General features: G+C 55.4%; 4 protein-coding genes across 6 annotated transcripts; all 4 read right to left on the bottom strand.

Moving 5' to 3' along the window:
* Window positions 1-249: 249 nt before the first annotated feature.
* On the bottom strand, window positions 250-1,411 carry LHB (luteinizing hormone subunit beta). Its single transcript, XM_044260109.1, has 3 exons — window positions 1,357-1,411; window positions 803-999; window positions 250-560 (listed from the first exon to the last, which is right to left on the bottom strand). The coding sequence occupies exons 1-3, from the start codon at window positions 1,409-1,411 to the stop codon at window positions 318-320; spliced, it is 495 nt and encodes a 164-aa protein (XP_044116044.1). The 3' UTR covers window positions 250-317.
* On the bottom strand, window positions 947-6,502 carry LOC122911838. The gene is made up of 5 exons (XM_044256916.1): window positions 4,969-6,502; window positions 4,266-4,466; window positions 4,002-4,166; window positions 3,150-3,277; window positions 947-2,625 (listed from the first exon to the last, which is right to left on the bottom strand). The coding sequence occupies exons 1-5, from the start codon at window positions 5,122-5,124 to the stop codon at window positions 2,262-2,264; spliced, it is 1,014 nt and encodes a 337-aa protein (XP_044112851.1). The 5' UTR covers window positions 5,125-6,502; the 3' UTR covers window positions 947-2,261.
* A 259-nt stretch (window positions 6,503-6,761) lies between these two features.
* Window positions 6,762-9,811, bottom strand: NTF4 (neurotrophin 4). 3 transcript variants are annotated; one of them, XM_044256917.1, is made up of 3 exons: window positions 9,692-9,811; window positions 8,579-8,702; window positions 6,762-7,734 (listed from the first exon to the last, which is right to left on the bottom strand). In XM_044256917.1, exon 3 carries the CDS (start codon window positions 7,720-7,722, stop codon window positions 7,087-7,089), a length of 636 nt encoding a protein of 211 aa, XP_044112852.1. In that variant the 5' UTR covers window positions 7,723-7,734; window positions 8,579-8,702; window positions 9,692-9,811; the 3' UTR covers window positions 6,762-7,086. The 3 variants fall into 3 exon arrangements, with proteins under 3 accessions (XP_044112852.1, XP_044112855.1, XP_044112853.1); XM_044256920.1 differs by lacking the exon at window positions 9,692-9,811 and adding an exon at window positions 9,127-9,590; XM_044256918.1 differs by lacking the exon at window positions 9,692-9,811 and having other exon boundaries at window positions 8,579-8,894.
* A 4,140-nt stretch (window positions 9,812-13,951) lies between these two features.
* Window positions 13,952-16,259, bottom strand: KCNA7 (potassium voltage-gated channel subfamily A member 7). The gene is made up of 2 exons (XM_044260516.1): window positions 15,690-16,259; window positions 13,952-14,767 (listed from the first exon to the last, which is right to left on the bottom strand). The coding sequence occupies exons 1-2, from the start codon at window positions 16,242-16,244 to the stop codon at window positions 13,952-13,954; spliced, it is 1,371 nt and encodes a 456-aa protein (XP_044116451.1). The 5' UTR covers window positions 16,245-16,259.
* Between the last annotated feature and the right edge of the window lie 5,952 nt (window positions 16,260-22,211).

Here is a 22,211-nt window from a genome sequence, read left to right as displayed (position 1 = left end):
AACCCACTGAGCCACCCAGGCGCCCCCGAGAGAGAGACTCTTAAGCAGACTCCAGGATACCCAGTGTGAAGTCCATTGTGGGGCTCCTTCCCATGACCTTGATATCATTACCTGAGCTGAAATCAAGAATCAGACACTCAACCAGCAGCCACCCAGCTGCCCTGAAACTGAACCCATTTTGAGTGTGTGTGTGTTTACACACGTACATGCACCCTGAGTCTGACAAAAGACAACCTGAGTGCAGTTTGAGAAGCCTTTATTAGGAGGGGAGGAAAGAAGCATCTGCTGGCTTCAGGAGTTGGGGTAGGGGGGGATCCTTAGAGGAACAGGAGGCCTGGGAGCGAGGGGCGGTCACAGGCCAAGGGCTGGGCCCTGGGACCCCCACAGTCGGAGCTGCTGAGGCGGCAGGGCCCGCAGCGACAGCTGAGGGCCACGGGGAAGGAGACCGTGGGGTCCACTCCAGGTGGGCATCCGGGAAGCTGGATGGAGGCAAAGCGCAGCTCGTGGTAGGTGCACACTGGCTGGGGCATAGGTGGCAGGATGGCTGGCAGCACTCGAACCTGTAGGCCGGGGTAGGGGGTGGGGGCATGGTCCACCTCTGGTCAGACTCTTCCCTGAGCTCCCCGGCTGCCCCCCACAGGTCTCAGACTCAGGTGTCCAGCAGACCCCCTGTGCTGTCACTCCCACGTGCCCAGCTTGCCCTCCCAATTCCCCAGCCCCTGCCCAGGGGGCAGGCCACCCTTCCATCCCCAATCCAGCAGGGCTGGCCCCGGGCACACCCCCCCCGCCCCCTGCTGCTCACCATGCTGGGGCAGTAGCCGGCACAGATGCTGGTGGTGAAGGTGACGCAGACCGGGCAGGCCTCGTTCTCAGCAGCCAGGGTGGCATTGATGGGCCGGCAGAGTGGCCGTAGTGGCCCCCTGGATGCCCACACCCCACCCACGTTCAGCAGCAGCCACAGCAGCAGCCCCTGGGACAAGGCCAGTGTCTCAGAGCCAGCTGGACCCCTCTACCCTGAGCCCTTACCTTCCCATCCCCTACCTGGCATCTTCTATTCGGGACCCAACCCTCCCACTGTGATTCCCCGTTCCATACTTGGGAACCCCAGATACTCCCCAACTTCTCATATTCCCCCCTTCAGGCCATGGTTCACCTGCTTCCCTCCTGGTGGGAAGCCTGTTGGCCATCCACACCCTTCTAGAAGGAAGCCTCCTTCATCGGGTCACAGAACTCTCCCTCTTTGTACCAGCTATGGCCGGTTGGACCTGCAGGCCGGTTGGACTTGCAAGGTGCCCAGGGGCTCTGCAGTCTTACCTGGAGCGTCTCCATTCTCAGTGCCTTCCCTGTGAGGTTTACCTGGTCTTATATTTGGAGGCTGTGGAGGCGGCAAGGCCACTGGGGGTGGCGGCATGATGGGGTAACCTGGACACTAATCTTTCCGGGGGCGAGAAGCAGAAAAGGTCAGGGAGGTGTGCAGGAGTGGTTCCTTGGAGTACCCCTTCCCCCCGCTCCCTGAGTGGCTCCCACACGAAGAAGAAGCGGGACACGCCCACGGGGAAGCTGACTTCACGGCCTCAATCCTCCGGGGCTGGCAAAGTCCTGTACGGGTCCTAGGTAATAGGCCAGAGGGAGCACTTGGCCTTGCCCCCGGCGGTGTAGCCTGGCCTGTGCCCCTTATGGTGGGCACCAAGGCAGGCTGAAGGTCAGCCCCTTCCAAGGGCCCTCAACTGGCTGAGACGTCAGCCCCTCTCCACCTGCCATAGACTGAAAGCCATTCCTGTACCACCGTCTAAACCCTAAGAGGGGCGTGGCTTCAGTATTGGATTCTGTGGCCACCCGCAGGCAGATGCGCCTTCCTTCCGCAAGGGATTCAGCTGGAGCCCCGTTTCCCCACAAACCCAGGCTCCCAGAGCCGACACCAGCAATGGGCATGGTTTAGGCTATTTAACTCTGTAGTTGACTAAGAAGCTCCGCCCCCTCTGTCGCAGAGGGCGTGTCCCGCCCGCGAGCCTACAGCCCCAAAGTTCATTTTTCTCGCTCAGCTCCCACCTCCCTGCCCCGTCTCCCCAGCCCCCGTCAGCAGTGTGGTCAAGTGTAGACAGTCGCCCCGCCCACAACTCAGTGGGCGGGTCCTGGTCTCACTCCCACGTAATGGGCGGGGTTCCCGATATTAGCCCCGCCTAATATGCTACCAGTCGCGGTCCTTTAGCTCCGCGCTCGGGGAGGGGGGGCGTGTCCAGGGCGGGGCTGGCGCTGTGGGCTCAGACCCCGGCTGGCTTCATGCTGCCGTAGGTGGAGTTCTCAGTGCGGTAGGCTTGCGGCAGGCTGTAGATCCCCGACATTGGCTTCCAGTGGGGGCCGCCCCAGGGCAGCTCCAGCGAGCAGAAACGGTCGAGCCCGAGGAGGGGGTGCAGTGGGGGTCTGTAGGACTCCTGAGCCAGAGACAACGCCCCGCGATGTGGCACTACAGTCGTCACCGTGTGGACGTGGGGCACGCGGATCCCTGGCGGCCGAGAGGGGCGCGGACAGGGTGGCCTCTGTGGGTCATGGCCCCAGGCCTGAGGCGTCTTGTCAAAGCTCCAGGAGGTCAGCGAGTCCTTGCCGGGATATCTAGATAACTCCTTCCTGTTGGTGAGAGAGGCAGGAGAGGGAAGGCACAGTTGGTTCCTAGGGACAAAGCTGAGGTTCAGACCTCGCGTTCTGCGGAACCTGTAGACCTGAACTCCTGTGCTTCGAGGCAAGGACACATTTGTAGGATTCGGGGACCCCTCAGGAAGGATAGGGGCTGGGGACCTCCAGCCTGGATTCCTGGGTCCTGGAGGTCCTTAAGGGCCTGGGATCTGGAGTTTTCGAATCCAAGGGAAGGAGTATCTGGGAACCAAAACAGGCCCCGCCCTGGACCCTCAGGGTCCCGCCCCTGGTCCCGAACCCCTTCTTGGGCAAGTGGCAGGTTTCGTATTCCTGAGAGTTGACACTAAGGAAACCAGGGCGCTAAAAAAGATAGGGGCTGGGGTCTGAACTTCGGTTTCTTGAGCGTGCGGGAGCTGAAGTCTGAGGCACCTGAGTCGGACAAGGGGGAGCTGACACACGGATTCGGCGTCCCGCCGGCCCACGCTGGGGGGCGGCGCAGAGCGAGGACCCAGGCTCACTTCGGGTAGGTCCGGAAGTCCTTGGCCGAGGTGGTCAGATAGAGCTGACGGCGGTCCAAGATGCCCTGGTCAGACACTGTGAAAGGCCGGCCGGCCAGCTCGGGGTTCTTTGTCCAAGGGATTAAAGCCTGAGGAGGATCCAGGGAGGAGGGATGAACAAGAAAGGTTTCATACCGCATTCAAGGCCCTGGGTCGCTAGACTCAGGATTCCGCTTCGACCCAACAGACCCTCACACCCGCCCCGAGAATCCTCCTTCCTGACCAATCGCAAGCTAGCGCACTTTAGCTTCGCTTATTAGGGTTACTCCAAAATCCAAACACTTGCGGGTCATCGAACACAAAGCCCAGGCCCCAACCACAAAAAAACCTTCCCAGCTCCGCCCCCAGACTCCTGGCTTCCACCTCCCGCCACTGGAATTCAGCCGCACCTCGGGCCACCTTTCCTCAGTGCAGGTCGGCTCCGGGAAAGGCTAGCCCCGCCTCCCGACCTTGGCTCGGAAAGTTCAAGACCCGCCCCCACGTACCGTCCGCCTCCGCGCCCGGACCCTGCGCCTCCAAACTCCCTGCTAGACAAGCCCCCGCCCACTCGGGATTTACTTGCGGTGGCCTCAGCCTCAGAGCTGGGATTTCGGTCTCCAGGCCCCTCCTCCTCCTGACCCTACCTCAAAAGGTCCAAGCTACACACCCATACTCTGTAACCTGATTCCGTTCCAGACCTTTTGCCCACGACCCCAGACTCAAAATTCTCCACCCCAGGGTCTGCTAGCCTGGTCCCCAGCCGCAGAACCCCTCCGACCCCGCCCCAGGCGCTACAAGCTCTTTCCCGCGGTGGCAACGGGTGTTCTCCTTTACCTGGGAAGGGCCTCCGCGAAGGTGCTCCGCAAGCTCCAGGGGCTGGGGCCCGACGTAGAAGGTGGGGCGCTGCTGATCCGGGTCGGGCCAGCCCGTGTACTGCGCCCGCATCTCACTGCACTGGTGCTTCGTGATCAGCGGGAGGCGCCAGCCACGGTGTCTGAGCTGCGGGAAGGCGACGCGGAGATCCAACGTGAGGGTGCGCGGTATTCCAGTGCCATCCCCAGCCCTGTCCCCTGGGACCTCTGCATCCCAGAACGTTACCTTTTCGTCTAAATCCTTGATCCCCACAGTTCTCGTGGGGTCCGAAGGCTCTGGGGCCCTGGGCTGTGCGTAGGGCCCGCCGTGCTGCTTAGGCACGTAAGCCGAGCCAGAGGTTGTCTCCCATCTGCTGATGACCTCATCAAAATCCCAGATGTGCAAATCCTGCTTGGCGGCCGGCGGCAGGGGCTCCGCTACCGTGTACTGGGAAGAAGGACGTCAGCTAAAAGAGTTCAAGTCCGGCCCGCGAGCCCTGACCTCTCCTAGTCGGTCCCCAACCCTTTCCTCCCCCCAGTCCCAGGCATCCAGGTTCCCTGGACCCTCTTTTAAATTTTTTTTTTAATTTTAAGATTTTATTTATTTATTTGACAGAGAGAAATCACAAGTAGATGGAGAGGCAGGCAGAGAGAGAGAGGGAAGCAGGCTCCCTGCTGAGCAGAGAGCCCGATGTGGGACTCGAACCCAGGACCCTGAGATCATGACCTGAGCCGAAAGCAGCAGCTTAACCCACTGAGCCACCCAGGCGCCCCCTCTGGACCCTCTTTTTTCAGATCCAGGACTCGGGGACACTCCTGCTTCAGTCAGAGAGGAGCTCACGCCCCCAATCCCCTTTTCTCTCGGCAGGTGTCTGGACCCCCAGACCTCTCCTTCAGACACAGGAACCTGGGTCTCCGGTCTCCTGGCCAGGAACCTAGGGTCCTCTCACCTGCACAGTGGGCGGGGGAAAGGAAACAGGCGGGATAACGTGGTGGGCGACACCACTGCTGGTGAGATGCCAGTTGGGCCAGGATCCAGGCACCTCGGTCCCAGAGATTGGGGACCATGGGGGACCGTAGCGCAGAGCTAGGGTCCGACCAGCCATGGTCCCACCCCTGCGGGGGAGCCACGCCAGGGCAGGCTTGTTGTTCCTGTTGCCCCAGGTAACAGAACCCGCCCACCCTGAGCTCAGCCAATGGAAGGCCTGCAGGTGTGTAAATGGTTGGACGGAGTTAGAAAGAGACCCAGGCTCAGAGCGACTGGGACTTTGAGGGAAGGGCACAGAAACTCAGAGAAATGGGGGAGGGGAGTTCCAGAGAGAGAGTGAAGGGTTGAAAGGGGGAGGAGGAAGGAAGGGGGAATAGCTCAAATTGTAGGGAATTTTAGAGACACAGAGAACCCGGCCTGGGGGAGACGGAGACCCGGAGGGGGAGGAGGACGGAGACCACCCACTGCCATCAGGGAATCCATGAGAAGCAGTCCCCTTTCCTACGGGGTCCCAACTCTCTCAGCCCCCTCCTCCCTCTGCCAGGCCTGCCTACCTCAGGGGTAACGATTTCCAGACTTCCCCAGGGCTCTCCCTCCCTCCCTGTGTGTGCTGGAGGCGTCAGCCCAGGGCTTGGCCTTCGTCTGCCCTGCCTGCCTTTGATTTTGTTGAAAACTTCCACCTGGATATGGGGGTGGGTGACGAGAGAGAGACCCACAGACACAGACACAGGGAAATACTTAGCAAGAAGAGAGGGGAGAGGATGTGGAAAGAACTTTGATGAGAAAGAAACACAGGCAAGAATGGATGAGAAACAGTGAATGAGAAACAGAGACAGAGAGCTACTGACCCAGACAAAAGAGACAGAGAGGGAGGTGACAAAAAGGAGACTGGGAACCACAGACCTAGAAACACAGAGATGTAGAAATAGAGGCAGCCGGAACCGCTCACCCTTACCCTTCCCAGGGGCCCAGTCTGTGTTGGCGGAGGAATGGGGGGGGGTGTCTATGGTCTCAGTCCTTAGCCTAAAGCTGGTTCTAAAAGATTGTGTGTGTGTGTTGGCAACAGGCTTAAGGTATGGACTGGTGATACATGAAGGGGGTATCCTGAAGGTGTGGGGTCTACTCCTGACTTCCCTTGTCACTTCCTCACTTTAAAGACCTTTTGGTCAAGGGCTCTGGCTTCTCAGCTCCCAGTAGCTCATCCCACTAACCCATTCTTCAGATGGGGAAAACTGAGGCTATCTTCTGCAACCTGACCCCAGGTCCCAATGAACCCCTCGTTCAGGCCCCTGAGGCTACTTCTTCTTTTGGATTTTATTGGACCACTCGAAGCCTACCACTGTCCACATGACCCCTGATCCTAGCCAGGAGTCAGGTCAATTGGTCCAAATTTTATACCATACTCAAGCTAGATTATTCAAAGGTCTATTTCTTTCCCAAGATGGGGTAAAAGTTCGGACAGAAACTCCCCAACAGGGTTAAACTCTCCAGCATCCTGACCTCTTATCATTCAACCTTGCTTGTGCTCCTACTGGGATGGCTAGCTTACTGCCTTAAGACAGAACATTCTAAGCCAACACTCTCCCCATGTGACCAAGTAAGATTTCTCATTCAAGCCCCAGCTCCCAGCTGGTTGCTTATGTGCCCGCTTTTATACTCCCCCACCATTTCTGGTTGTGTCACTTCCTTGTCACTCTCTCCAGGGTGAGCAAGATGTCCTCCGAGATCAAGCAGTTAGCAACTTAGAAGCTGAGGTTCCTCCGATGGTTAAATCCACCAGAGTTGATCTGACAAATTGTGTATTAGCACTGATAAACGGTAGACACTCAGAAAGTATTGGATATCATCATCATCATCATCATCACCCTCAAGTTCATCCAGAAGAACTCCTCTTCATCCTTCAAAACCCCATTTGGTTTCACTGTCTTGCATGGCTTGAGCTCTCCAACTCGGAAAGCTGTGATTTTGTGACCATTTCACAAGTTCCCAAACTGAGGCCCAGAGCAGTCAGGCCATCCCTGAGGTCCCTCAGCATCCAGCTATCTTCTTCCTCTGCCTGCCCAATTCCTGAGCAGGGGCCTCAGGCCCGACCAGTCCGGCTGAGGAGTGTGCAGACGCAGGCAGTGTCAATTCGAATCCATCGCCAGCCTACACGGCCCTGGGCATCAGCGGTCAATGCCCGCACATAGGACTGCTTGGCCTTACACTCAGACACCCAGTGCCTCCGGTCCACACCCCGGCAGCCTCCCCCACCCCCACCAGGGCCACTTTCCTCAGCAGTGCTGTCAGCCTTGCAGCGGGTCTCAAAGAAGTACTGGCGGAGAGGGCTGCCTCCAGCCGCAGGAACCTCGCCCAGCACCTCCACCTCACGCCCACGCAGGTCCACGGCTGTCCGGCGGTCCGTCACCCAGCCGCTGACCGCATCACACACAGCCAGCTCTCCCCGGCGACTTGCTGGTGCTGTCTCGCTCACCCCTCGCCTACTGCGGTTGGCGGGGCTGCCTGCTGACTCCCCAAAGGCCCCGGCCTCCAGCAGGAATAGCAGAGGGGGTCCAGCGGGGGTGCCCCTGGACAGGACTACTCGGGGGGACAGGAGGTCCCATTCAGGGGCTAGAAATGGGGGCAGTGGTAAGGGTGGAGGATGGGACTCCATTGGGACACTGGGGAGGAGGAAAAGGAGGAGGATGGGGAGGGAGCAGGAGGGGCTGGGGAGCATCTCGCTGAGCACCTGAGGATAGAGAGGGAAGCTGGGGTTAGAGATGAGGATAAAAACTTAGTGGGGGAGGGGGTAGAGGTTGGGAACTCCAGGGGTACCTGAATGCCAGAACTATGGGAAGCTCTTGTTCTAGAACCTTGGGAGGACCTTATATTCTAGGACTTAGATAAAACCCAACTTCTGGATTAATCATAATTATTCTACTACTATTGCCAATAATAGCCAACAAATCAGCAAATGGAGAAATACAGGCTCAGAGAGGTGAGTGACTGATACCAGATCACACAGCCAGCAAACGCCAGAAGTAGGAGCCCCATCAGAGCAACTCTGCCCTGAATCCTACCCTTACCTACAGCCTTGTGGGACCCTAAGTCCTGCAGCCTAGAGGAAGTTTGAGGTTCCAAATTCTAAGAAAAACCATGTTCTGGGATCCTAGTAAGACCCAAGTTCAGCTCAACATTGCCACTGAGAAGGTAAGACATTTCCTCTCCCGTGTGGGGCCTCAGTTTCCCTATCCAAGAAATGAACCGGGGGAACACCTGAGTGGCTCAGTTGGTTAAGCATCTGCCTTTGGCTCAGATCATGATCCCAAGGTCCTGGGATCAACTCAGGCTCCTTGCTCAGTGGGAGCCTGCTTCTCCCTCTGCCTGCCGCTCTCCCTGCTTGTGTGAGCTCTCTCTCTGACAAGTAAATAAAATCTTAAAAAAAAAAAAAAAGAGGAAGGAAGGAAGGAACCAGGGGCTGGGAGATAGGGGTGAGGGCGTGGACCCTACAGTTTCTCTGCAATATTCTGGAAGTCTGTGGTTCTGGGAAAGTGGTGTGGAGAGAAGTAGGAAGCAGCAGGTGGTTACCAGACCTGTCAGCACCTCGTCCACCTCCAGGCTCCAGTGCTGGGGGCCCCCAGGCTCTGGGGGGCCCCTGTAGGGGACACAGGTGGTCCCCTCTTTCCTGACATCTCAGGAGAGGGAAGGGGCAGCCACCTAGGGGAAGAAGGGAACAGGCAGGTTGTGTGAGCAAGTGGGGGAGGAGGCCTGAGCACTCCCCTTCCCAGCGTTCCTCTTAAAGTGCAGGGTACCCAAGAGTCAATGCCGCGCCCCCTTCCCAGAGGCCCCTTCCCTGACCAGGTGATGGCTCCTGGCTGGGATGGGAAGCAGATGGGGGAGGTGAGGGGAGAGGCGGGGGTTGGGAGGGTGGGGGCGGAGGGGGGAGGATAGAGGAGGCTGGAAAAGATTACATCTTCCACGGCCCATTCATCTCCCAGACAGGGCGGGGGTGGCGCTGGTCTGGACACCCGGGTCCCTGAGGCCCACACTCAAGAAGCCCTGGGTTCCTGAGGCTGCTTCCTGGAATGTTCTATCCTCACAGGACAGGCCGGGGCCCGTCCAAGACGTCTACCGCACATACCTGGAGTGGCTGCCTGCCTTGGCTCCGAGATGGGGAAATGGAAAGAAGGGTGTGAAGAGACCCAACGATGCCGATCCAACCAGCACCAGAAGTCAGCTACCTCCTCACTCAGACCAGAAGTCCCAGTTCCCGGCCGCCACCTCACTCAGACCCGAAAGTCCTGGTTCCCCGCCTCCTCCTCCTTCAGGAGTCTAGATATCCAGCTCCCTCTCTCACGTGCTGGCGTCCAGGAGCCCAGCACCCTCCTCCCTGAAAGCCCGAGCAGTCCAGACCTCCAGCGCCCTCCTCCCTCAGACCTGGGAGCTCTGGAGTTCAGGGCTCTCTTCCCCAGGTATCCAGAATTACGTACTCCCAAAGCCCTCCTCCCAAAGAAGATCTGAGCTGGGGGAATGGTCTCCTGAGACCCCTCTGGGGGTAACCGGCGGCATATCTGGAGGACTTTGCTCCTGCCTCAGTTTCCTCCGCCAAGCCCCGCCCCCTCTGGCCCCGCCCCCGTCCCTCCCTACCCGGGGGCAGGGCGACCCAGCCGCCGGAATCCCGGGGGAGGAGGCGCGGAGGCTCTTACCTGGGGCGCCCTCTTCGGCTTCTCCGCTGCCCCTAGCGCGGCGCGGCTCCTCCTCCCGCTCGTCGGCTGCAGGGACGCCCGCTCGCCCGCCGGCTCCTCGCCGCACACTCTCCCGCTGGCCCGGACGGGGGCAGGGGCGGGGGCGGGGGCGGGGCGGGGCCCGACGGCGGAGGAGGGGCCGGGGGATCCCGCCTTCCAGACGCGTGCCGGCACCTCGGAAGGCCGGCCTGGCTCGCTCAGCAACTGGCCCGTCTCAGCTCCGGGAGGCCAGGCGCCAGCCCCCTGCTCCCTCAGACCCAGGAGTTCTGACCCCCAGCCCCTCCTCCCTCAGACCCAGGAGTTCTCATCCCCAGCCCCTCCTCCCTCAGAATCAGGAGTCTGGGCACCCCAGTCCCTTCCTCCTTCAGACCCAGGAGTCGGGATCCCCAGTCCCCTCCTCCCTCAGACCCTGGAGTCAGGATCCGACCCCAGCCCCTCCTTCTTCAGACTCCGGAGTTCTCACCCCAAGCCCCTCCTCCCTCAGACCCAGGAGTTTGCTTCCCGCCCCAACCCTCTCCTCCCTCAGACCCTGGAGTCCTTACCAGGCCCTCCTCCCTCAGACCCAGGAGTCAGGACCCCCAACCCCCTCCTCCCTCAGACCCAGGAGTCCTGACAGCAGCTCCCTCTTTTCCTTAGAGCCGGGAGTCTGGGCCTGAGATTTCTTTGCGTTCTGTTGCCAATTAAGTGTCAATCTCTGGGCAGATTCCCACCCTCTGCTCTCATCCCCACTTTCCCAGGAGCTCTAGGCCAGACATTAACCAGCTGGACTTGGGCAGCGATAAGGCCCCAGGCCTGGGAGACAGTGGATATGGTGTTGGGGGTGTTCTCCGACAGAGTCCCCTCTGCTGGAATTTCCTGGGTGGGGACTGGGGAGAGGGTCTGTCCTGAACTCAGATAAGAGAAGTTCAAGGTATTATAGGACTCAGAGATAGACAAGGATTTGATGTGGGAACACAACGACCTGCTTGGAGGAAAAAAAAAAAAAATGAGTGACAAAGGGAGATGGGAAAGGCACAGAAATGGAGAGAAAGGGGGGGACAAAAACCTAGAGAGAGGAAAGACACTTGACACTCGAGAGAAGGGGACACAATCCCAGAAGGGGGACAGAGACCCCGTGAGAAGAGAGAGATCCTCAGACAGACTGAGGTCAGATGGAATTAGAGTCCCAGGCCCTCCACCCCTCCCCCAGAGCTATTTTAGGAGGAAAGCTGATATCCATCTTGGGAGGGGCAGGGGTCATCCCATACCCCTCCATCAGCCTAAATATAGCATGGCAAGGTGGCAGGAAGGGTGTCCCCGGATTAGGGTGTTCCCCTCTCCTTTTCCCAATCCCTGCCAAGGCAACGTAGGAGGCTGTGGAAGGTAGCTGTGGGTTGTTTACTGAGGGTGGAGGAGGGGCACTTCCCAGTCTGAGTGTCCCCTGGGGTTACTTCCCTGACCTCTCCACACTTCCCCCCCACCCCATCCCTAAGCACCCAACAGGTCCCACTCCCTACCGAGACACTCTATGTGACTTCTGGTCTCTGATGGGGTCACACAGGTAAGTTTTCAAAGAAAAGTAGACCAGTCTCTGTCCCCTCTCCCTCTCTGTCTGGGCCTCTAGCCCCGCTCCCTCTCTCTGGATCTCTGACCTCTCCTCTCTGGTTGGCTTCCCAGCTTCTGTGGATCTCTGGAGGAGGTCTCTGACTCCCTCCTCCTAGGTCACTGCCCTCCTGCTCTCCCTTTGCCCCTTCAGTGTCATCTCTCCAGGTCTTGGTCCCTCTCTGCATGTGTCTCCTCCTCTTCGGGTCTCTGCTGGGACCCAGACTCTGCCTTGTGTCTGTCACCGTGAGGGGGTCTATCTCCATTTCTGTCTCCAGATGTGACTTTCCATTTCAGAGGGAAGGGACCACCTACAGATTCTATGGCTTTCAACCTTGATCAAACTCTTCCCACCATCTGTCCCTTCTACCGTCACTCTGTATAAAAAAGGGAGTTGGATTAAATCACGGGTTTCCAGACTGAATTCCGTAGCTGAATTCTGAGTCACCAAGAAGGACTCCATGGACGTGTGTGTCCCTCAGACCAGGTCCCCTCTGAGGAACCACACCGCATCAAAGTGAGATTTCACTGGACCCAAAAAGGGAGGGGCCAATAGCTGAAAATAAAAACACCACCACTCTGTAAACCACTGGTTTTAATAAATTAATAAAAGTAAAGGACTTCAGATGATGTTTTGGCACGTAGGAAGCCCTATATGTGTTCGTGATTGAGGCATCCTCCTCTCCTCCTCCAAATGCCCTTTTGGTAACTGAAAGCCGTCTGAAAACGTTTGGCTTCCTGCCTTGGATCCCACCCTCCCCTCTGAGCCTCAGTTTCTTGGTTCTAGAGAAACTCAGCTGGAGGACACCTGCAGGCTGATGGGACAGGGGGAGTCGGACAGCCTGCCATAAACCCCAGCTCCTGGGAAGTGCCATGAGACCCAAGGAAGCTACTCCCGTGCCCTAAGACTCTAGTTTCTCCCCTGGAAAATAGAGCTCCCAAGTTTACCTGACATTCTTCCTGAGCTGTGGGGGGGGGGGTTCCCTGATTTGGGATCCCTTTGTGATTCATTCGGTGGAAGAAAGACTCTGTATATCTCTTGGGTTCAGAGGCACAGATTTTTTCTCTCTATTCCTTTTTTGGTTCTCTTTCTTGGGGGTGCACTGGTTTGGCTCCAGCTCTGGTGCCTGTCCCTCTCCAGGTGTCTGACACACACACCCCCATTTCCATGTCCCACTCTTGGTCTCTATCTCTCTTTCTCCTTGGAGTTTCTGACCCCCCTCCTCTGGGTCTCCATCTCCCCATCACTTTGGGTCTTTGTCCTTGTTTCCTTCTCCCTAAATTTCTCATCCTCCCTCTTTGGGTCTTTGCTCCCTCTCTTCTGGGTTTCTATCTCTCTCTTTCTCTGAGTCTTTATCACTTCCAGGTCTCTGTCCCCTCATTTGGGTTTTTGTCCCCTTCTCTTCCATCATGCCTGTACAAAGTACAGATTCTTCCCCTTTCCCCTTCCCTTGCGGCTCTGAGCTCCATGGTTAGAAGAAAAACTGTAGGGGAGGACAGATAGAGAGGGTATGAATGGCAAAATGAAGCGGGTGTAGAGTAAATGGAAGGACTGTCTACATCTTCCTAGCTCACCCGGAGGCCCTCTGCACAAACAACTAAATCTGGGGGTTCAGCACTCAGCCCCACCCCTTACAGTAAATGACACTGGGCAAGTCAGTTGTTTGTCTTGCAGAGTCCCTAACGCCACACTTTCTCCCTGATACATGATTCTTCCCCAGTGTTGTTATTCTTGGGTCCTGGTGCTACCACTAAATGCAAAACAAACCAACATGGCCCAGTGGAGCCCATACGCACAGTCCAGTTCAACCTAACATTCCTACAGGACTCACAATGACACAACCTGGGGTAATTCACTTCAGCATACCCCTATGAGACTCATATGGTTATATAGTTTGATATCATTCAGCTCAGTGTAGCCCGCCAAAACTTCCAGCTACATTACTCTACACAATTCAACCCAACAGAACCCTGAAAGACTCAGACCATCATACATTCCAACACAGCTTACCCTAACATGACCTAGAAAGCTCACATTCAATCACTTGACTCTTTGTATTTCTACGTGACTCACAAGTTCACAGAACCTAAAAAAACATCGCCCTAGAAGAATCACAAAGCCACACAATTTCCAACATGTCTCAACTCAACTCCACAACACCATGCATGAACACGCACTCAGTCCCAACAATGCCGTGGGTGACCACCTAACTTGATCCAAAATGGCCCTAGGGGACTCATAAAACTACAGAATCCTGCACAATGCAATTGGACAAGACTCACCCAACTCAACAACACAGCCCAGCCCAACAAGGACCTAAAAAACAAAACTATGTGACCAAATCTGTCTCAACACTTACCACGAAAGGCTCCGTAAGTCTTGCACAACCCAATGTAGTACAAACCAAAGGAGCCTCCCCATTAACTCATTATAACTCATGGCCATTCACCGTCAATTAAGGAAGTACCCACGGGAGCTACCAAACCACAGCTCAAGACCCAACAAGACTCAGTGTTCCCCAACTCATTACCACTTAACCTAGTTCTTCCTAAACCCAACCCCCTCCCCCTAACCTTCCCTTCTACCCCTCCCTCCCTCCCTCCAAGGAAACGTGAGGTCCTGCAGACCTCAACTGTCCCTCACACTTCAGTGACCAAGTGTTTCCCAGGGGGGGCCCAGAGTGGAGGTGGTAGCTCAGGCATCTCCCCATCCATCAACCCCCCATTGACCTTGCCGTCCAGTGGGCCACACGGCTGCGTGTCCACATGGCTGTACATCCCAGCCTCTTCACCCTCTGTCTCCCGGTGGTAAAAGTAGCTGAAGTTGGAGACAATGACCGGCACGGGAAGGGAAATGGTCAACACTCCAGCGATGGCGCACAGGGAGCCCACTATTTTGCCACCCACAGTGACGGGTGCCATGTCTCCATAGCCAACTGTGGTCATGGTGACCACCGCCCACCAAAAGGACTCGGGGATGCTGGTGAAATGGGAGTCTTCCCGGTCGACCTCAGCGAAGTAGACTGCGCTGGAGAAGAGGACCACACCGATGAAGAGGAAGAAGATGAGGAGACCCAGCTCACGCATGGAGGCCCGTAGTGTCTGGCCCAAGATCTGCAGGCCCTTTGAGTGCCGGGACAACTTGAAGATTCGGAAGACACGTACTAGACGGATGACTCGTAGGATGGCCAGGGACATGGCCGGCTGGCCTACACCCCGCTGCCTGGCTAGCTCGGTGCCTAGTGCCACAAAGTAGGGTAGGATGGCCACAAAATCGATGAGGTTCATCACGTTCTTGAAAAAGGCCGCCTTGCTCGGGCAGGCCACCAGGCGCACCAGTAGCTCGAAGGAGAACCAACAGATACACAATGTCTCCACCACAAAGAACGGGTCATCGAAGGGCATGCGAGACAGGGGTCCGGGCACTGGGCTGGAGCCATTCAGCCGAGCGGGGAACTGCAGGGAGGAAGGGGTTCAGAGAGGACCACACCAGGGCTGGGACACACAGGAACAGCCACATTTGTGATTTAAATGTGCAACTACTTCCGTACAAATTGGTCAGCAGTCATTGCCCCCAGACCTCCAGTGACCCAGCTGTCCTAGATACCTTTCCAGAGCTCTAGGGATCATGCCTGTGCGGCTGACCTTATATGGTCCCTGATCCTTCACTGGGGGGGGGGGGGGCTCCTGAAAGTGAGGTCTCCTGAGTGAGGCTCCATCCAAAGTCCCATCCCCAGCTTTGATTTTCCAGATGGGGAGGGTCACCACCCAGGTCATGCTTCCTTGTGCTCTGCCCTCCCTAACGAGGCCCTAGAAGCCCAGACTACAATGGCTAAACACCTTGTTTGCACACCAAGCCCTGGGGCCCTGGCTCTCAGGGCCCTCTCAGCCCCACTTTGTGACTGATTCCTCGCACCTGGGTCCTCTGTCTCCACTCCCTCAAGCTCCACTCTCACCACCTCCAGCCCATCTTTCTATTGGTTACTGCCAGCCGCACAGACCCCTGATTTTTAGGTCTCTCAGCCCTCAGCTTCATTTCTTAATGTAGGGGTCTTCCTGCCCTCCCGCCCGTGTCTCAACCCTGCCCTGTGATTGGCAGGTTCGCCTGCTTAGATCCTCGGGCCCCGCCCCCATGAGGCTATCCCTTCCCCGCCCCCAGCCCGCCTTTAAAAGATTGATTCCTCTGGTCAGGCCCTGTCCCTGGGTTGCACACCTCTCGAGCCCCTCGCCCCACCCATCACGGTCAGGTATAGTGACAAGCCCCTCGGTGCCCGCCCACCCACAGTGGGGCCCCCTCCTTCCCCCGCCTCCCCGTACCCCACCGCGGCTCGGCTCCTCCCAAGCTCCGCCTTTCCCCACCCAGGCCCCGCCCCCTCACCGGGCCGGCAGCCGCTACCGCAGCGAGCCCCGGGTTGTAGCGGTCATCGCGGAAGTCGGGCAGCGTCTCGAGGCAAAAGACGACGATGGAGACGAGGATGACTAGCACGGAGACGACGGCGAGAACGCGCGCGGCCTGCGAACTCTCGGGGAACTCGAAGAGCAGCCAGAGCTGGCGCGCGAAGGCGCGGCGGGGCAGGGGGCGCTCTGGCTGCATGGGGCAGCCCTCGTCCTCACGCAGGCGCGCCAGCGCCGCGGTGCCCAGCCCGTAAAAGGCCACCTCCTCCAGGAAGACGTCGAGCGGCACGTGCGCGGGCCGCCGCAGCCTCCCGCCCGACTGGTAATAGTAGAGCACGGCGTCGAAGCTGGGCCGGTGCCGGTCAAAGAAGTACTCGCGGCGCGCGCCGTCGTAGAAGCGGCCGCGGCGCGCCGGGTCCCCTAGCAGCGTGTCCGGGAAGCGGCCCAGGGTGCGTGCCCGCGTCTCGAAACGCATCCCGGCCACGTTGAGCACCACCCGCTCGCAGCAGCCGCACGGCGGCGGGCAACGCGGCTCCATGGCGCGCGCAGCCCCGGCGACCCGCGGACGGACGTGTGGCCCCGACGCCCGACCCGGCCCGGCCCGGCCCCGCCTCGGCCGCCGCCGCCGCCGCCCCAGTCTGGTGTCCGGTGTCCACGCGTAAAAATAGCCCGGCCGTCCGGCCAGGGCGCGGGGGAGGGGGCGCCTGACCCCGGCGGGGCAGAGGGCGGCTGCGCGCCCTCTGCCGGGGTGCCCTCCCCTTCCCCCCAGCCGCAGTTCCCCGCGCCCATCAGGCTCTCCAGTCCCCTTTCCCTTGGCCCCGCGTCTTTCCGGGTTTCCCATGTGTCTCTCGTGTCTTTTTTACGAATATCTGAGCCCCTCTGTTGGAGTCACAAACTTCCACGTCTTTCTAGTCATCTTGTATGTCTCTGCGGCTGTCTATGTCTTCATTTTGAGTCTCTGTCAAGGGCTGTTTCTCTGGGTTATCTCTATCTGTCAGTTATCTCTGAGTTTTGCCATTCTAGAGGACTCCCTATTGGGGGGGTGTGTGTCTCTGTCAGTTGTCTGTGCCTTGGTCCCTGGATCTCCGCCTTTGACTCTTTCTTAGGGGCTTATCTCAGTTTATCTGTCTCCCTTGGTCTCTATCTCTCCCCTCTGCCGGGATCTCTTTTCATTATCTCTTAGCACTCTGTGGCTCTGTCCCTGGGTTTCCCTGAGGCTCCCCTTGGGTCTCTTTCCCTGTATTCCTGAAGTATTGCGAGTTTCTCTCTCAGAGGCGCTGGAAGACTCAGGGTCTCTCGAGTTGTATCTCTGGATCTCTTTCTGACCGTAACTGTAGGTGGCTCTGCCACTGCCCTGGTGGTTGTCCCGTCCTGGAGACCCCACAGCAGCTGCAAGCCATGATCATGTGTGCCCCACACCCCGTTCCCTCGCCAAGGTCTTGTCCACCTGTATTCTCGGTAAGAATTCGGAGACCCAGCGAAGCCTGAGCTAGAGCCCTGGGTAGCGGAGAAGGAGGCCGGGCCTGCCAGGAACAGGTGGGGGTGGGGTGGGCTGGGGAGATGACGCAGGGTCACTCGAAGGGACCAAAGGACAGACAGACGATGGCCTTCCAGCCACCGGTGTCCTATGACACCGCGCAAAAATAGCCCCATCTGATGGGCTTGGGGGGTAGTGGTGGGGATTAACGGTTACCGGGACTCAAAGGAATGGGGGGCCCGAGCGCCCTCTGCTGGGCAAGTGCAGAGAAACACGAAGGTTATGACTCCCTGTGAATGCTGGCACTCTTTCTCTTCCATCTGCAATTTCTGGGAAGCTGTGTCACCATCCCTCTGGATTTCTGAGTCCCTTTCTCTGGGTCTCGCTCCTCCCTTTGTCAATGTCTATGTTTCTGTCATTCTCAGAGACCACAGAGAGACCCCTCTCCTTGTGGGTCTCTGAACTCTGTGTGAACTGGTCCCTCCTTCTTGCTGCCTTGTCTTACACCCTCCTATCTGCAATGGCTGCTCCTCCTTGCCACTTCCAGACCATCCATTCTTCCTCCCTTAGCAACTCTGACTTTTTTTTTTTTTTAATTAAGTAAGCTCTACGCCCAAAGTTGCATGCTCTACGGCGCCCCATCCCTCAGCTCTTTTGAAGCTCAAGCTACCCACGCACACTTCCCCTCCTTCCCTACTGAATTTACCCCTTTCCCTCTGGCCACTCCTGCTCTTTCATGGAAGATTTTAGATCCAGGCTCTCTATCCTTCATTCTAAAGCTACTGTCCTAATCCCTAGTAATTTCTTTTTTCTTTTCTTTTTTTTTTTTTTTAAGATTTTATTTATTCACCTGACAGACAGATCACAAGCAGGCAGAGAGGCAGGCAGAGAGAGAGGAAGGGAAGCAAGCTCCCTGCTGAGCCTGATGTGGGGCTCGATCCCAGGACCCTGGGATCATGACCTGAGCTGAAGGCAGAGGCTTTAACCCACTGAGCCACCCAGGCTCCCCCAAATTTGTAGTAATTTGTTACAGCAACAACGGGAAACAGTTTCTCCCATTCCTCTGTATCATTCCTTTCATTCCCATGTTGTAACAACATCTTCATTTGTCACTTTAAAAAAAAAAGTTTTGGGGACGCCCCTCTGTTGGGGTGAGGAGGGGCAGAGGGAAGGGAGAAGCAGACTCCTCACTGAGCAGGGAGACCAATGCGGGGCTCAATCCTAGGACCCCAGGATCATGACCTGAGCCAAAGGTACACGCTTAACTGTCTGAACCCCCCCAGGCGCCCCACAACCTCAGCATTTTTGAAGAATTCTGGTCATTTATGTTGTAGACTGCACCTCTGTTTATCTGGTGTTTTATCTTGACTAGAGATTATAGAGGTTTTTTTTTTTTTTTGGAGTGGAGGATACCACAGAGGTGAAATTCCCTTCTCATCCTGTCATATGGGAGGCATGTGATACGTCTCACTGCAGGCAATGGAAACTTGGATCACTTGGTTAGGGTAGTGTCTGCTGGGTTTCTCCACTGTAGAGTTATTGTCTGCCTATAATTAATGAACATTTGGGGGAGCCAACTTTCTTGTTCTGTCACATTTATTGAGCTTGAGTTGACACACAATAAAATTTACCCTTCATGGGGTACACTTCTGCGTTCCGGCCAACATCTACATGGTCACATCACTGTGAGTGCAAATCAAAACATAGGAAAGTTCTAGCACTCCTTGAAAGTTGCCTCCCGCCCTTCGTAGTCAACTGCTTCCCTTCTTCCAGCTCCTGGAAACCACTGCTCTCTTTTCTACTCCCACCCCCGTCCCTGCAGTTTTACTTTTCCTAAAATGTCAAATAAATGAAATCACCCAGTCCGGAGTCTGTCACTTAGCATAATGCATTGAAGGTTCATTCTTACTGTGTTGGTGGGTACTATTCCAAGCCATGGACCGATGGTCATTTGTTGTTCCGTTCATTTGAGTTCTATTTCATTTTTTGGTGATTATGAATAAAGCTGTAATAAAAATCCATGTACAGGGGCGCCTGGATGGCTCAGTGGGTTAAAGCCTCTGCCTTCGGCTCAGGTCATGATCCCAGCGTCCTGGGATCGAGCCCCGCATCGGGCTCTCTGCTCTGTGGGGAGCCTGCTTCCTCCTCTCTCTCTGCCTGCCTCTCTGCCTACTTGTGATCTCTGTCTGTCAAAAAAAAAAAAAATCCATGTACATGGTTTTGTATGAACATGTTTTCAGTTTTCCTAAATAATTAGCTAAGAATGGGCTTGGTGGGTTGTGTGATAAGTGGATGGGTGGAAGGGTGTCCTTTTTTTTTTTTCCATCAGGAGACAATTGTGTCAGAAGACTCTTTACTTTAATATCTTTTTTTAAAAGATTTTATTTATTTGGGGGTGCCTAGGTGGCTCAGAGGGTTAAGTCTCTGCCTTCAGCTCAGGTCATGATCTCAGGGTCCTGGGATCGAGCCCAGGATCTGGCTCTCTGCTCAGCAGGGAGCCTGCTCCCCACCCCCCTCGCCTGCCTCTCTGCCTGCTTGTGATCTCTTTTTTTATTTAAAAGATTTTATTTATTTATTTGACAGAGAGAGATTACTCTCTGATTACTCCTGAGCAGGGAGCCCGATGCAGGACTGGATCCCAGGACCCCAGGATCATGACCTGAGCTGAAGGCAGACACTTAACTGAGTCACCCAAGCATCCCTAGCAAAGCCATAATTTTGAATGTATCCGAATTTCCAGTTCATATACTCAGCAAGGTCACAAGCTGATTTGCATAATGTGGCTTTCTAGACAATCATCTCAAAAATATTTATTGAAACAGAGCCACTGTTCTTTATGGAGCCATAATTTTGACCAAACAACAAATAAGTAATTGTTTTCACAGGAGAACATTTTAAAAAAGATTTTATTTATTCATATGAGAGAGAGAGACAGCACAAGCAGGGGGAGAGGCAGAGAGAGAGAGAGAGAAGCAGACTCCCCAGTGAGCTGGGATCCTGACTTGGGGCTTGATCCCAGGACCTGGAGATCGTGACCTGAGCCGAAGGCAGACACTTAACCGACTGAGCCACCCAGGTGCCCAAGTGTCTTTCTTTCTTTCTTTTTAAATTTTATTTATTTATTTGACACACAGAGAGAGCGATCACAAGCGGGCAGAGAGGCAGGCAGAGAGAGAGAGGGAAGCAGGCCCCCCGCTGAGCAGAGAGCCCGATGCGGGGCTCGATCCCAGGACTCTGGGATGATGACCTGAGCCAAAGGCAGACGCTTAACCCACTGAGCCACCCAGGCGCCCCGTGTCTTTCTTTTTAACAACATTTTCTAATTTCAGTTATTGGCGAAGAGTTCTGGCATCAGTTAATGGCAGCAACACTGTGGCGAGCATCTGCATTGTGCCGAGACGGTAGATCAGGACTTAATCCTTTATTTAATAATAAGCGAATGTTAAAATGTTCAAATGTGGCATTTTTAACTAATTTCAGACTTACAGAAAAGTTGCAAATATTGCACAGAGTCCTCATATATCCTTCACAAAAATCTGCAAAAGTCTTTTTCCATAACCATAGTACCATTATTTGTTAGGAAATTAACACTGATACAATACTATTAACCAATCATCCCACAAACTTTAGTTGAATTTCACAGATTTTACACGACTGTTCTTTTTCTGCTTCGTTGTCTAATCCAGGATCCCATGTTGCATTTATTCGTCTCCTTAATTTACTCTAGGAGTTTTTTGGTTTGGTTTCTTTTGTTTTCTTAAGTAAGCTGTATACCTAAGGTGGGGCTTGAACTCACCATCTGAAAATCAAGTCTCATGCTCTAGCAATTGAGACAGTCCAGTGTCCCATCTGGGAGTTATTTTTTTTTTAAGATTTTATTATTGGGGCCCCTGGGTGGCTCAGTGGGTTATAGCCTCTATCTTCAGCTCAGGTCATGATCCCAGGGTTCTGGGATTGAGCCCCACATTGGTCCCTCTGCTCAGCAGGGAGCCTGCTTCCCTTCCTCTCTCTCTGCCTGCCTCTCTGCCTACTTGTGATCTCTGTTAAATAAATAAATAAGTAAATCTTAAATTAAAAAATTTTATTATTTATTTGAGAGAGAGAGAGAGAGAGAGAAAGGAGGGGAGGGGGAGGGGGGAGGGAGAGGAAGAGAGAAAGAATCAAGCAGACTGTGCTGAGCAGGGAGCCTGATGTGGGGCTCAATTCCACAACCCAAGTTGATGACGTGAGCCCAAACCAGGAGTCAGATACTCAATTGACTGAGCCACCCAGGTGACCTTAGGAGTTATTTTTACTGGGTGAGCTCCACCTTCACAATATATCCCTAATCCCAACACTTCTTTCCACCCCACTGCTACCATCTCAGTCCAAAACACCATCCCTTCCCTGGAAAATGCAGCCTCCTAACCATCTCCCTGTTTTTCTTCAGTCCTTTCCCTACATTCTTTCTGTCCATAGCCCATGAAGCAATCTCTTAAAAATGTTTTTAAAATGTTTGTCCTCCTGATCAAAACCCTTTAATTACTTCCTCTTTCATTTTTTTAAAATATTTTATTCATTTATTTATTTGACACACAGATCACAAGTAGGCAGAGAGGCAGGCAGAGAGAGAGGAGGAAGCAGGCTTCCCACTGAGCAGAGAGCCCAATGCGGTGCTTGATCCCAGGACCCTGAGATCATGACCTGAGCTGAAGGCAGAGGCTTTAACCCACTGAGCCACCCAGGTACCCCTCCTCTTTCATTTCAAATAAAATCTGCCTCTCTCATGTAGTACTCAGCTGCAGGCAAGGATGACCAATGGCTAGTGAGACAGGCTGGGGAACAGAGTGTTTGCATGGTGGCAAAGTTTTACCACCCAGATTACCAAGGGAACAATGTACCCTTAGAAAGAGAGATCTGGTAGTTAGGTCCTTGACCAAGTGGCCAAACTCAGCATCAGAACAGTGGGACCATCTCATGTTTTGGACCTTCAAGTGTGATGCAAGATAAAGTTCACAGAATTACTAGGGAAATGTTCTTGACAAAAAT

The sequence above is a fragment of the Neovison vison genome, chromosome 7 (genome assembly GCF_020171115.1).
Source record: "Neovison vison isolate M4711 chromosome 7, ASM_NN_V1, whole genome shotgun sequence".
NCBI lineage: Eukaryota > Metazoa > Chordata > Mammalia > Carnivora > Mustelidae > Neogale > Neogale vison.
The sequence above is the reverse complement of the archived record's forward strand: the minus strand, read 5'-3'. Positions and strand labels throughout refer to the sequence as shown.

What these genes read in the sequence shown, in the direction of transcription:
- KCNA7 (XM_044260516.1), bottom strand. Translation starts at nt 16,244, where the DNA reads ATGGAGCCGCGTTGCCCGCCGCCGTGCGGCTGCTGCGAGCGGGTGGTG. An exon ending in CGGTAGCGGCTGCCGGCCCG is followed by an intron (nt 14,768 to 15,689) that starts GTGAGGGGGCGG and finishes TCCTCCCTGCAG; the next exon opens with TTCCCCGCTCGGCTGAATGG.
- LOC122911838 (XM_044256916.1), bottom strand. Translation starts at nt 5,124, where the DNA reads ATGGCTGGTCGGACCCTAGCTCTGCGCTACGGTCCCCCATGGTCCCCA. An exon ending in TTCCCCCGCCCACTGTGCAG is followed by an intron (nt 4,467 to 4,968) that starts GTGAGAGGACCC and finishes CCTTCTTCCCAG; the next exon opens with TACACGGTAGCGGAGCCCCT. An exon ending in TTCGCGGAGGCCCTTCCCAG is followed by an intron (nt 3,278 to 4,001) that starts GTAAAGGAGAAC and finishes GATCCTCCTCAG; the next exon opens with GCTTTAATCCCTTGGACAAA.
- NTF4 (XM_044256917.1), bottom strand. Translation starts at nt 7,722, where the DNA reads ATGCTCCCCAGCCCCTCCTGCTCCCTCCCCATCCTCCTCCTTTTCCTC.
- LHB (XM_044260109.1), bottom strand. Translation starts at nt 1,411, where the DNA reads ATGCCGCCACCCCCAGTGGCCTTGCCGCCTCCACAGCCTCCAAATATA. An exon ending in GCCTCCAAATATAAGACCAG is followed by an intron (nt 1,000 to 1,356) that starts GTAAACCTCACA and finishes AGAGGGGTCCAG; the next exon opens with CTGGCTCTGAGACACTGGCC. An exon ending in CCGGCTACTGCCCCAGCATG is followed by an intron (nt 561 to 802) that starts GTGAGCAGCAGG and finishes CCCGGCCTACAG; the next exon opens with GTTCGAGTGCTGCCAGCCAT.